This window comes from Amphiura filiformis, chromosome 6 (assembly GCF_039555335.1).
Source record: "Amphiura filiformis chromosome 6, Afil_fr2py, whole genome shotgun sequence".
Taxonomy (NCBI): domain Eukaryota; kingdom Metazoa; phylum Echinodermata; class Ophiuroidea; order Amphilepidida; family Amphiuridae; genus Amphiura; species Amphiura filiformis.
In genome coordinates, this window is record NC_092633.1 from 8,185,435 (window position 1) to 8,199,073 (window position 13,639).

At 33.6% G+C, this 13,639-nt stretch overlaps 1 protein-coding gene across 1 annotated transcript; it reads left to right on the forward strand.

Annotated features, from left to right (window-relative positions):
• Positions 1-1,267: 1,267 nt before the first annotated feature.
• On the forward strand, positions 1,268-12,691 carry LOC140154932 (uncharacterized). The gene is made up of 7 exons (XM_072177592.1): positions 1,268-1,434; positions 3,355-3,460; positions 5,230-5,358; positions 5,985-6,218; positions 7,218-7,346; positions 8,060-8,301; positions 12,563-12,691. The coding sequence occupies exons 2-6, from the start codon at positions 3,397-3,399 to the stop codon at positions 8,176-8,178; spliced, it is 675 nt and encodes a 224-aa protein (XP_072033693.1). The 5' UTR covers positions 1,268-1,434; positions 3,355-3,396; the 3' UTR covers positions 8,179-8,301; positions 12,563-12,691.
• Positions 12,692-13,639: the final 948 nt, after the last annotated feature.

Sequence of the window (13,639 nt, forward strand, 5' to 3'; positions counted from 1 at the left end):
CTATACCTGATATAGACAGGCTACAAAGGACATGCTTGGTACATGTGCGTCGCTCGACTATTTGCGCATTTTAAGACGTTTTAAAGTTAGATCACCATGATCACCATTGAGAGCAGTCATATCTAATGATGGTGATCAAACTTATATTAAGAATGATTAGAAGGACGGTGTTTTAGGCATTTTCATTTGCAAGATTAAGTGTGCATATGACATGTACAGTGTGACTGTGATTGTTCTATTAAGGTATATACCTCCCAGATGTCACTTGTTCCAGTTCAGTGATTGTCTTTTGGAAAACAAAGTTCATGTTAGTGACTATATTAATAGGTGGTTGGATAGTCCTGATTTTTAGTGCACCCATATTTTCTTTGTCCTCGTGCATATGAAAAAAGGAAAATACGTTGATCATATTCTATCCTTATTATATCTGTAAACGCCAAGTGTCTATTTTTAGCATTGATAACAAAATGTTGATTTTTGTGAAAATATATTGTTCTTAATGATTGAATTTATAAATAAGGTAACACGTATTCCTTTGTACGTTACATAGTTTACCATATGATTAAAGTTAATTAATTTAATGGTAAGAATATGTTAATTAGTAGAAAGTATTATTTTCCTTAATTATTTTAGCTGAAATTAATCTCGACCTATTTTTAATATCAATTATAATTTTAGGCCTATGTGTCCGAGGTATTCGTAATATTACAAATATTTGGGATATTTTGGGAATATCAGTCAAAGTTAGAAAAGTCGTATGAAAGCAATCTTCGTTTATATATAGTAAAGTAATGTATTTCTCATCATCAAATGGTTTCATAAAAAGTAAATAGCCTACATTAAAATATTAAAACTATACACGCTTTCAATCTTCCTCATCCTCATCCTCAGTATCATCATTATCTTCATCTTTATCATCATCTCCATCTTCATCTTCATTATAATTATCACATTCTTCAACTATCAGACTATGTTATTTTTTATTATCGTTTATATTGCTTAGATAGAATGTTTTGATTTGCTTATATGATAAGTAGAGTTTTTTTTAATAGAAACATATTTCATGGTGTGATACCACCATTAAACATATTAATAAAAAATGTGTTTATATTTTCGTTTCTTTCAAAAGTATTAGGAAATATTAATTTTGGACTACTTACTTTTTTTAGTTGGGTTTACCTTGGCAGTGACAAGGGCAATACGAAACAATGAAATATCCAATCAGGCGTGCCCAAAGTTAACCTCAGTCTCGTTTACAGGTACAATTTACACTGTATTATTGTGGTGTACATTGAAATTGTACTACACCACACCCTGTACAATAAGGCTACAATATTAGATATTATGTCTTTATTCCTCATCGGGTAACTTATGGACAACTTTCTCCCTTACTTGGATTATTAAATCAAAGGGATACCAGGATAAGCTTTTCAGGTAAGTTGTATCTTTATCTTTGGAATGTTTGTGTATACGCAGAAGTTTAGAGTATAGTTACCCGGTATTAAGTTACTAAACAGTAACTTCAAGTATAAAATCACACATATATAAGGTACCTAGACAAACTATATGTAATAATAGGCGAATGATTGAATTAATAAATTGCCACTATTGGGAAGTGATATAATTATCAGTACCGTGACTACTTTGACAAATCAGAGTATTTTCAATATGAATTTGATTTTAGCAGGGTCGATGATCTGATATATACAAAAAAAGTTTGTAAAACAAAATGGCGCCCAATACTGTATTACATCTTCTTGCCATAGCTTGTCATGGTCAAAGATCACCCCTAAATTCTTTATAAAGGGTGAAATTCTTTATAAAGTGAGATGTTTGAGATTAATGTAGTGATATTCAGAAGAGTATTTTTTAATATGAATTTGATTTTAGCAGGGTCGATGATCTGATATTATACAAAAAAGTTTGTAAAACAAAATGGCGCCCAATACTGTATTACATGTAAATCTGTGTATGGTTTTACATACGAAACTTGAACAAGCTAACAAATTACTATAAGCTAGAACCTTTCTTTCTAAACTTCACTCGGATAAGCTTTTCAGTAAGATAACTGCGCCAACAACAACAATATTTGAGCAGATAAGATACCAAGGACTCTACCCGTACAGAAATCGGTAGATTAGGCTGTCATTTAGGTTCAAATTAATTAATAATTATGAGATTTGAGTTTTAAGATAAGTAAAATACTCAATATTTTTAGTACTAAATGTAATAACACAATAGATATGCATTGTAATGAATAAAAATGTATGACAAGTGTTGTCGGGCAGTATAATGCACTTGGTAGGTCAATTCTCCTTTGAATTAGGCTATATCCATGATATCTAAATAATTTAAATATTTATCGAGTGCATCTAACCATGAAATATCTGATACTACTACCGTATTATCTATACCTTATCAGAATTAATGACTAATGCTATTAGCTAAACTTGTAGAATACGTTTTTGTATCATTTACACTATATACGTTACTATGCTAATTATCCAAGATACGAGTATGCCTGAAATTGCACACAACTAATGGTCAAGACAATTATTAAAGATATTTACTACGACTATTATACGTTTTTTCAGCACTAGTATATTGTATATTGTGGTATATCACTGACACGGGGAGTCATACTTTCGTGGAATCTTGAAATATAGACCCCAAAATAGTAATTTTGACCCTGGTCTTACGAGGAGTGTCACCCAGGTGGGGAAATTGTTTGTATTATAATCTTTATTTTTCTCTTTTTTCATTTGACACCATGCACTAGGAGGCCATAACAATATTAGCATGTCAAGATATGAAAAGGACCCACAATATGAATATTGACCCGGGTCTTATAAGAAGTGTCACCCCGGTGGGGAAATTATTTTATCATATTCTTTACTTGTTCCTTTCATTTGATACCACGCGAGGTGTCATACCTTCTTGGTATTTCGAGATATAAAAGAACCAAAAATATAATTGTCTTATGAGGAGTGCCACCCCCGGTGGGGAAATTATTTTGGGTTGTATTTCACATCTCACATAGGCTATCTCATGTCCCTGCTCGAAATGTTAAATAAGAATCTTATGACAGTATTTTGTGTCATTTTTTCAAGAAGAAATTACCTAACCAAGATTCTAATTTTATGTTTAATATTATATTTTGAACTCAGTCCAATTTCTTGAATGTTAGACCACCACACTTGTGACCCCGTGATGTCAAAATTGTATATCACTAGAGGTTCTGCGACCCATCATTTTAGATTCGCAACCCCAAATAAATATTTATTTATTATTATTATTATTATTATTATTATTATTATTATTATTATTATTATTATTGTTATTATTATTATTCAGGCATATAACAGCCCAAGTGTGGGCAGACATCCCGTTTCAGAGATGGATTCCTTCCAGCTAGCAATAAGATGGCTGTGTATTCTTGTGCTTGTGGCTAACTCTCAAGGTAATATGGCTATGATTCCATGATATTCAACTTGTCGATACACATATACTCACCCACTTCATATACCCACCCACACACCCACATACTTTTTTCAGTTAAACTAATAATCTCACGCTCCATTGCGAAAAATAAAACAAAAAGAGATGTTCTGCCTGGTTATTTATCGATCAAATGAATAAGATAGTATATAAGCCAATACACTAATTAGTGTAAGCAGTATGTATATAGCACAGTGTCAACACCCTATATTATAAATATTTTTTCATACAGCTCCATACTCCGCTGGTGAAATCAATATTCTATTATTGACATAGATAAAGTTTACATATTCATTGTGATATACACGTGTGATCGAATATTCTATTATACAAGCACCTGGATCTTAAATGTGTTCCTTTATATAATTGTAATTCTCAAAATTAAATATATCACAATTTTAACTTACGATTTAAAAATCGTTACGCCAAAAATGCATTAAAAATGTATCCAGAGCAAACAGCAATGGCCGCTAATTAGTGTATTTAATTTCAAGTTTCAAGTGTATTAAAAACAAAACCTGGGGTTTACCTGAAAACAAATCGAATTTCCTTGTAATAGCAACACCATATGGGATACTAGAGCACGCACAAATCGTAATAATGTGTAGAATAGAACTTGGTGGTATCTCATATGATAGTCGTACTATGCTTAGCCTGAGTCGCTCGGCCTATCTCGAACAAAATCGCCATGCGTAGCTATTGAAACACGAGAGGATTCGCCGTACTATCACGGCAATTTTGACACGAAGATATAGGGTTGATGACGCTGTGTATAGTTCATGTAAATACCGTACACGATATACCAGAAAAAAACAGAACCATTGCGCCCTCTTTTTCTCCTATTTGAGAAAGGTTGATAAAATGTGACGAGTCACAACGAAAGGTACTTCTAGTCGGTTGTTACATGCGTCTCTTTTTCCACATTACAAGGGAAAGATCAATATCGGACCATCATAATTGAAAGAAAGAATGTTCAATGACTCAGATCAACTCTTTCGTATTGAATAAGAAAACTGATTGGAGTGATGCTTTTTGCCTTCATTCGATGGAGATCCCGAAGTTTGTAATGGATTTTACTCCTAATGTAATGTTACGTTGATATACAAATCCCCAATGAAGTGCTCAGATTGTGAAAAACGGAATGCGTTATGCTTGTTGGCTTAATATATTTTGAAAAGTTTTTTTTTTTTCAATTCCGAAGTTGATGACAGTTCGCTATGGTGGACATCTGGTTTGCTTGATAGCCCTTTTACTTTGTGGAAAACGGATTAAATTGACCTTTCCGGTAATCCCATAAACCTTTGCGGGTAGACCTGTGATCATGTGAATTCGTCACCCTGCGCATCGTTACTGCGCACTTCACAGCTTTAAAGTCAAAAAGCAATGTTAGATAAATGAAGCACATGTCGGCGTGACGTCAAACATATCAGGTCTACCCGCAAAAGGCTTATGCGACTTACCGAAAAGGTCAATTACGAAAACGTTCGTTAGTAAATGAGGCAAATTATCAAAGACTTGAACCAAGCCAATGTAGTAAATTTGATGAGAAATTACTTTTGTTGCATAATTATTATTGTTTTAATATTCCAATATCAATTCATTATATTATTGCAGCCAAGAAACAACGGTGGACAAAATCAAATTTCAGTGCCTGTGCAATTCTCATTTGTTACCCACAAGTTTTGTCAAGAATATCAGTATGCTAAATGTCCTACATTTTCCCCAATGCAGCACAATCGTCGACATTTCAAGTCAGCGTTAATCCAACGACGGTAGATGAGAGTGTCGGCTCCCAAGTTGTTACAGTAACTGTACGCCGTACATCATGTAATGGAGTATGTCCAGGAACACAAGACGTCGGTAAGTTCTGATATTTTTTGATATTCTTAAAAGATGTTGAAGAAGAATGTGATTTTTCTTTATTCATATAAGAGTTTCCATGGTGCAAGTAACGTGCGTCCGTGACTTCTAGTTCGAGTCCCCATCCCACCACCGTGTTGCGCCCTTGGGCAAGGCGCTTTGCTTCGTTTGCCTCACCCCACCCGGTGCAATGGGAAGCTGTTAGGGGTAGTCACAGTCGTTGTACTGATGAACCCTATGCCATTTGTCATGTTTGTAGGCAGCAAACGAGGTTCCGACATATTCTAATGACGGTGGAATAAATGTAAAGCGCTAGTTGTGGCTGTTTACGACATAAAGTACTATATAAATATCTATATTTATTTATTTATTTATTTATTTATTTATTTATTTATTTATTTATTTATTTATTTATTTATTTATTTATTTATTTATTTATTTATTTATTTATTTATTTATTTATTTATTTATTTATTTATTTATTTTATCACAATGTTTTTGATTGATATCAATATTGATGTGATAACGAAGCTGTATTTTCTCATTTCCGATATCAGTCTCAAATTACCCTGACAGTGCAAGTTATATATCACCTTATTTGCTGTGTTTTCTTTATTATTTACCAGTACTTTCAACTAGAGATGGTACAGCTACAGCTGCACAAGATTACACTGCTAACACCAATCAGGTGACTTTTACGCAGAATCCGGAGGACCAAAGTCAAACATTTACAGTGACTATATTAAATGATAACGTCTACGAACCAGGGAATCCAGAGACTTTTTATGTGTATATAGTTACAGTAGATAGCAACGCGTATACTAATACAGATGTGCCCATTATGATAACGGACGATGATGGTAAGTCTGCATGGGGGGGGGCTGGGCACTTCAATATGAAATGGATATAGGTGTAGGGCCAGGGCTGGCACTTTCGCACTAAGGGGCATTCGGTGAGAGCAAAATGTAAAAAATATGGGCTCATTGGGTGAGAGCATGACCTTTTTTTAAATGAAATCTTTGGGTAAGAGCCGAAACAGCGAATGGCTTTAAATTTCTGGGTTTTTCAAAATAAGTAACAAAATCAGTGATAAATGAAAGTTGCTGTTCAAATTGAACTTGTTAGGGTATTTGGGTGACAGATCAAATGGAAAAATAAGGGGTCTTCGGGTGACAGAGCATGTGTTCGTAAAAAAAATATGGGGTCTTTGGGTGACAGCGATGCTGAAAAAGGGGGTATTAACAGCCCTACATACGCGTCACCTCCAAAGTTGGAGTGCCCCCCGGGGTCTGCATTATGTGATGCAATTAAGCAAAATCAGTCGGAACTAGGAAATGTTGATTTTGAGATATAGCCAAACAAAGGAAACATTTCCTTTTGTTTCCTGTTGTTTACGAAACTCTTAAATCATGTTAATTGCTCATATCTTTGGAACTGGTTGTTCAATTTCAATGAGGTTTTCTTCAAAATGCAGCTTTATAAATGCTCTGGGGTAAAGAAGCTAAAGAAAAACTGCCACTGTTCTTAAGAGGAGAGGAAAAGCATACAATGCAGGATACAATTATTCCAAAATGTTCACTAATTCAATTCAACTTTTCATCAATAGTGTTTCAAGATTAATTGGATACTTTTACCAGATTCACGTTGATTATTTATCATTGTCTCTTTTTTTTTTGAATGAGCAATTTGATTATTATGGACAACAAACTATAAATATAATGTGAATAAGTGAAGCAATAAACGAATTCAGTAATAAATAATTTAACAACTAGGAAGTAAAACAGTTTTTAACATCAATACCTTTCCTTTACGTTAACTTTGTCACACTACTGCTCATAATATACTTTTTGATTTTATAGCTGAAATTGCATTTGAGACTGGGGCCTACAGCGTGAGAGAGGGTGATGATTGTACATGTAATGGTGGGACAAAGGGTGTCTGTGTCAAACTAACTAGGACTGGGAACGTCGGTCGTGAAGCTGTAATCCGTAAGTATCAGGGTTGCAGTGACAGTCCCATACCGCGACTTCTAGAGTGCCTCGGGGTCTTCTTTTATTTCATCTATAATTATCTATGCTACATGCAGAGTTGGGTAAATTAAATTAGCTGAAAGGGACATTAGACGTTAAGCCGTCGCAACGGTCCCGTGTACATCGAGTCATACTTGTTCATGTAGCTTACAGTCAGTTTCGAAAAGAGTAGGACATTAACCATTAACTGTCACGAGTCTCGATTGTACTCAAGGAGGAAGTGAGCTGATTCTGATGACAGCGGCGCTTTGAGATGTGTAATGTTAAAGGTGATTTACAAATACGACAAGTAATTTGCAATGACTTTGGGTCATATTATGAATCAGGATTTATAAATTAATTAGCGTGATAAAAATGATAAACACTTTCATGTAGATGTAGCACCCTTTTTACTTTATACATGCGTATAGCTAACGATGAATTCTAACTTTTAAAAGTTTAAAAGTTATGACGGTTTTTAGGTCTGACTATCCTTTCATTATTGTAGGCGCCGTTACCTATTCATAAATGATATGGGTGTTTGTTTGAACTATATGTTTGTAACAGGCCTATTCTAAAACAAATGGACACGGAAGTTTTCTTTTTTATTTGGTACGGTACGATGTTGTACAGAGATTAAAGGATAGTTTCCGAAATTCTTTACATATTTACATGATTATCATTTGTTACAGAGCTTGTAACGGATGTAACTGGCTTCACTGCTACGCCGACTGATGACTTTGTCGAGCTCGTAAATACAGTTGATATTACATTTGCTGTAGACGATACGGAAAGGAAATATGCGTCGTGATAAACGACGATAACATTTATGAAAATGAAGAAAAATTCCGGATTACCTTAGAAAATGATGATGGTAATGAAGACATCCAAGGAGCGTTGAGTACAACTGTTGTTACTATACTTGACAACGACGGTAGGTTCACGATCTCAATATGCTCTTAATTCATTTAAGAGGTGGATCCATGTCAGAAACACACTCAGACTGCTTCCGGTTCCAGAAAAAGGCAGCACTAAGTTTTGGAATTAATTGTTTTACCCTGATTTACCAAATGAAACATTCCTATTCCTTTACCTGGAACTAACTGGTAATAAAAGTCAAATGTTAATAGGCCCTATTTGGGATATTTTTTGGCTGGAAAAGGGGCAAAAACATGCATAATTTTCATTTTTTCTTACATTACAAGATACAAGATAATTTATTTCCCATAATTCACAACAAGTCACATAATAATCAAATAAATATAAGTATAAATTTAAAAAAAACCAAATAAACAAGGGCAATATCAAACAACAACGAATTATGGAGGGGATGACCAGAAGGCCAGTAAGGCCAGAGAGAGTCACCCTATTCACCAGCAGTACGAATGGCATGGTCAGTAAATGTTTTATTGTTCTTCATTTAAGTTGAATTTACTAGCGTTTCTCGTTTGAGTGGTAATTATGAATATTGGAACGTAGTACAAAGAAATCATCAAATACACCTCGGTAATTCATTATTACTGTACTTGTACATAAATACCCCAATTCAAGCTTGTAGGTGTCGGCAAGAGTTAAAATATTGTATCTGGTAAATAAGCCCATTTCTGTAATTTCATAATTTTATCTAAGTATGTTTTACACGTATCCCCCCAAATCAATATTCCATAATTTAAATAAGGTAAAACAAAGGTACAATATAGAAAATACAGAATACGATCAGGTAGATAAAATTTGAGTTTGTTCATAATTGCAATATTTCATGAGATGGTTTTTGCTATGCACTTTATATGGTATTTCCACGTCAAACATTCATCAATAATTACACCCAGGAATTTTGTATTAGTAACCCGTTCCAGAACTGTCCCATCTAAAATTATCCCAGGAGATACATCACACATAGTTTAGTTTAAGTTCGGTTTGTTCCAATTTTTTGATGTCATATGTGGTGTACCCAAAACCATGTAATTTGTTTTACTTGCATTTACTGATAATTTGTTTGACTTGAACCAGTTACTAATTTCTTTCAATTCATTATTAATTAATTGATATTTACTTTCAACATCTTTGTGTGAGTACAGTATGATATCATCTGCGAAAAATATAAAGTCTAATACATCAGATGTGTTGATAAAATCGTTTACATAAAGAATGAATAATAAGGGACCCAGCATAGAACCTTGAGGTACACCGCAAATAATATCTTTAAGTTCTGATTCATACGAGTTGTAATAAACATATTGTTTTCTGTTGCCTAGATAATTAGTGAACCACTCAAGTACGATACCACGAAAACCATAGTGTTCCAATTTATGAATTAATATGTCATGGTCAATAGTGTCAAAGGCTTCGGATAGGTCTAAAAATATTCCGATTGTGGTTTCATTTCTTTCAACGGCATAATTAATTTTATCAACTAGTTGTGTTATTGCCATGTATGTAGAATGGTTGTTTCGAAAACCAAACTGCTTATCATTCAGTATTTTTACCATCTATATACGCAATGCATCTGTTAAACACTAGTCTTTCAAGTATCTTCGAAAAACAAGGTACTACCAAAATTGGGCGTTAATTAGAAAATACTTCAGAATCTTCTATTTTATAGATCGGTTTTACCTTTGCTATTTTCAATTTCCAATATTATCATGACCAGCACTTCTATTTTGATTAAATTTATCAATGATTTTAATTATTTTAATTATTTCCATTTCAACAATTGCATTAAGAAAGTTCGAAACATTCAGAATCTTGAGTAAATGCTATGATATTATACTCTTAATCTTTCTATTTGATACCAATTTTTAATAACTGGATACAAGAAAGATTGGAAAATGGGTTTGTTAAAAACTAGAGTGCATAGATCAATATTAGACTTTGTACAGATATTTAGGCATGATTGTCACAGCATACACAAATGCCCTAAAACGCATTTATTTGGCTCTTATTAAAACAAATAAAGGGCAATGCAGACCCTTCCATTTTGAGTTATATGCAAATTAGCTTATTAGCATCAAACTGGTCAAATTTTGTCCAAAGTGTATCGACCTTAGTACCAAAATGTGGCAAATTTCGATGGGGCAACATTCCCAGCAAACACAGAAATGTTCTTAAAAGGTTTTTTTTAAACATTTTAATAACATGTAAATGTCGGGTTATATAAAGGTCATGAAAACGTTTTAAAACGTTATTGCAAATATTTTGGGCAAGCATTTTTGCAAAATATTTTTTCAACCCAAAAGTAACATGTTTAAAATGTTTTGTATCAACTTTTCTGAAATGTTTTTGGAATGTTATTAAAACACGGGATTAAAACGTATTTATATCCTTTATATCCTGACATTTAAGGTTATACAATGGATATTTCAAGGCTAGTTCACATACACTAGGACCACAAACCGATGAAACCGTGGCTCGTGAGTCATCCTATGTTGCAGGGATAGGGAGGGGCGACCTTAATAGCAGACTATGCCATAGTCGAATTTTGATGAATAAAAATATGTTATTAATCATGATGAATGCATTCAGTTGAGCTCGAAATCATACTGATATTTATTACTAGTCAATAGTCAAAATACTAGTCAATGGTTATGAAAAAGTTGATATAATTATATTAGTGACAGTAAAATTTAAATATACGTAGGCTTAAATCTCAAACTAACTATAGGCAATAGTGCATATACAGGCTGTTATAATAAACAAGCGCATTGCCTCTGCAGTGTCGGACGCATCGATGGCGGCGATAAACCTCGTTTTTTGCAAAAGTAGCTTCAGTTTGGAGTAAAAATCAAATGGTAGAGTCAGCGACAGACAGTTGAGAAATAATGTAGGTATGTCAAAATTAACGTTCGACAACCAAGGTATCGATAATGTAACAAAACAGTTTTTTGTCGTGCAAGATGCATCGAAAATGTTCCCCTAATACGGGCTTCTAAAATTCAATCGGTACTGCATTTGGTTCTGTTAAATGGCAACATTATTTCTTTGATCGATTTGTAGTACAATACAAAAAAAAGAAAACAATCACTCGGCTTGGTTTTATACGGGGCGCACATTTGGAAAAACAACATGGAACGCGTTTTTGATCTTGTGAACATGGGGCGTAAAAGAATTTTAAGGAAGGATTTTTCTCAATGTGATATTTGATTGCTGAAAACTCGGTTCTAGAGAACAACTTAATACGTCTTTTATACGTTTTTGGAAAATGGGGTTTTATACGTTTCTTTGTCTAACCTTATATGTTTTCTGTAAAACATTTTGTGTTTGCTGGGTTGATTATGATCTTTATTTTTCATTTCATCCTTCCGTTTTGAGTGTACATGAACCACATATGTTAAATAATATATAAAACATTATTTTTATTTTATTGCCGACGACATATTATTTGGGTGTAAAGGATAATGCTACATCCTTTGTTTCTGTTCTATTACCACGATTTAAAGAAAAAATATCTCTTTTAATGTTACTTGTAATTAGTTTTTATTATTTTGATGAAATAAGAATCACAAAATGTTCTGGTAGTACTTCCATGGTATGAACGGGGTTCAATCGGCCCCTCGGGCATAAACAACCGTTTAGTCATGAAAATATATGAATGAACCCCTTATATATTGATCTTTTTACCATATATCAATTTCATACGTCTAAATGTCCAGGGAAATTAATGGTGTCACTGGAGCTGGGAATAGATAATACTTCCAACTAAAGATTTAGGATGATCTATGCTTTCTTTGGAAAATAGGATAATGTTTAAAATAAAAGTTAGTGAGTTTATGGGATTTTTTTTTACAAGAAATTACTAACTCAAGTAGAACATTGTTCGCATTATGGTCTATATATGAATGCAAATGCTCCTGTTATAGACCCGTTTCAAAATCATGACTATTAATACTATTATAGCATCCCATGGCATTCTTTACTGACCTACCACGACAAAAGGGCATAACTGACATTTGGATGGAATAGTGATAAATAAAATATATTATTAATCAGCTACACGACAAATTGAGTGTAATTCATTATTATGATACTAATAGACACCTTACTGTAAGCCTACGTTATACATTTTTGTAAGAAGTGCAGAAATAAAAGAATTATTCATTTTAAATATTAGTAACTAGAAAATATTTTAACATCACCACATTTCCTTTACGTCAAATGTTCATGCTATTTCTCTTATATATTTTTTATTGCTTTTACAGCTGAAATTGAATTTGAGACTGTGGTCTACAGCGTGAGAGAGGGTGATGCTTGTACATGTGATGGTGGGACAAAGGGTGTTTGTGTCAAACTAACCAGGACTGGGTATGTCAGCCGTACAGCTGAAGTCGGTAAGTACATGAAGTATCAGGGTGGCAGTGAGTCACCAGTGGCGAAGATTTCTTTTGACATGGGGTGGGGGTGGAGGGGTGGGCTTGGAAAAATTCTTGATGTAGGCCTATAGTAAATTCAGCACCTTTTGACGACATAATAAGTTTATGGTAGATATGCATGAAAATTTTTGCCATTTTGAAGCTAAACTGTTATAATACGTGCAAAATGGAATAAAACATTGCACTCTTGGTGGCTAAAATGGCCAAACTAAATTGGTCAGAAACCCACATACAGGTGTCAACATGGGGGGGTGATTGCATGGACCATCCCCGGGTCTACGCCTATGGCAGTGACAGTCTCATACCAAGTATAGAGGGTCAAAACCGATAAATCGGCACTACTTGGAATTGAAAAATCGGCAAAAATAAAGTATCTCTTAAGGGATGTGGAATGAGCGTTTCGACAGTATTTTTTGTAGGATATGAGAGCACATCAGACATATCAAACTGCATTCTGAAGAAAGTCCTTCTGATATCAAATAATTTTCATTTTTTGAAATTCGCGATACAACACAAATTTTATGACAAATGTTTGATATATAACAGTCCTCGAAGTAAACTTTTAAAATCTAATGATATCCCAGCAAACACAAAACGTTTTCGACATCATCCGCAAAAGGTAATAAAAGGTTGTCAGAAAACGTTTAAATGTCGGGTTATATAAAGGGTATATTAAGAGTATAAAACGTTTTCATAACCTTAAAAAACATTTTTGATAATCTCCTGCTCAGCAGACAAAAATGTTTTACAGAAAACGTTTAAATGTCGGGTTATATAAAGGGTATAAAAACGTTTTAATAACATTCCAAAAACATTCTTGAAAACTTGATACAAAACATTCTAAACAGAATGTTATTTTGGGGTTGAAAAATATTTTGACAAAAATGTTTGCCCAAAATATTTTTA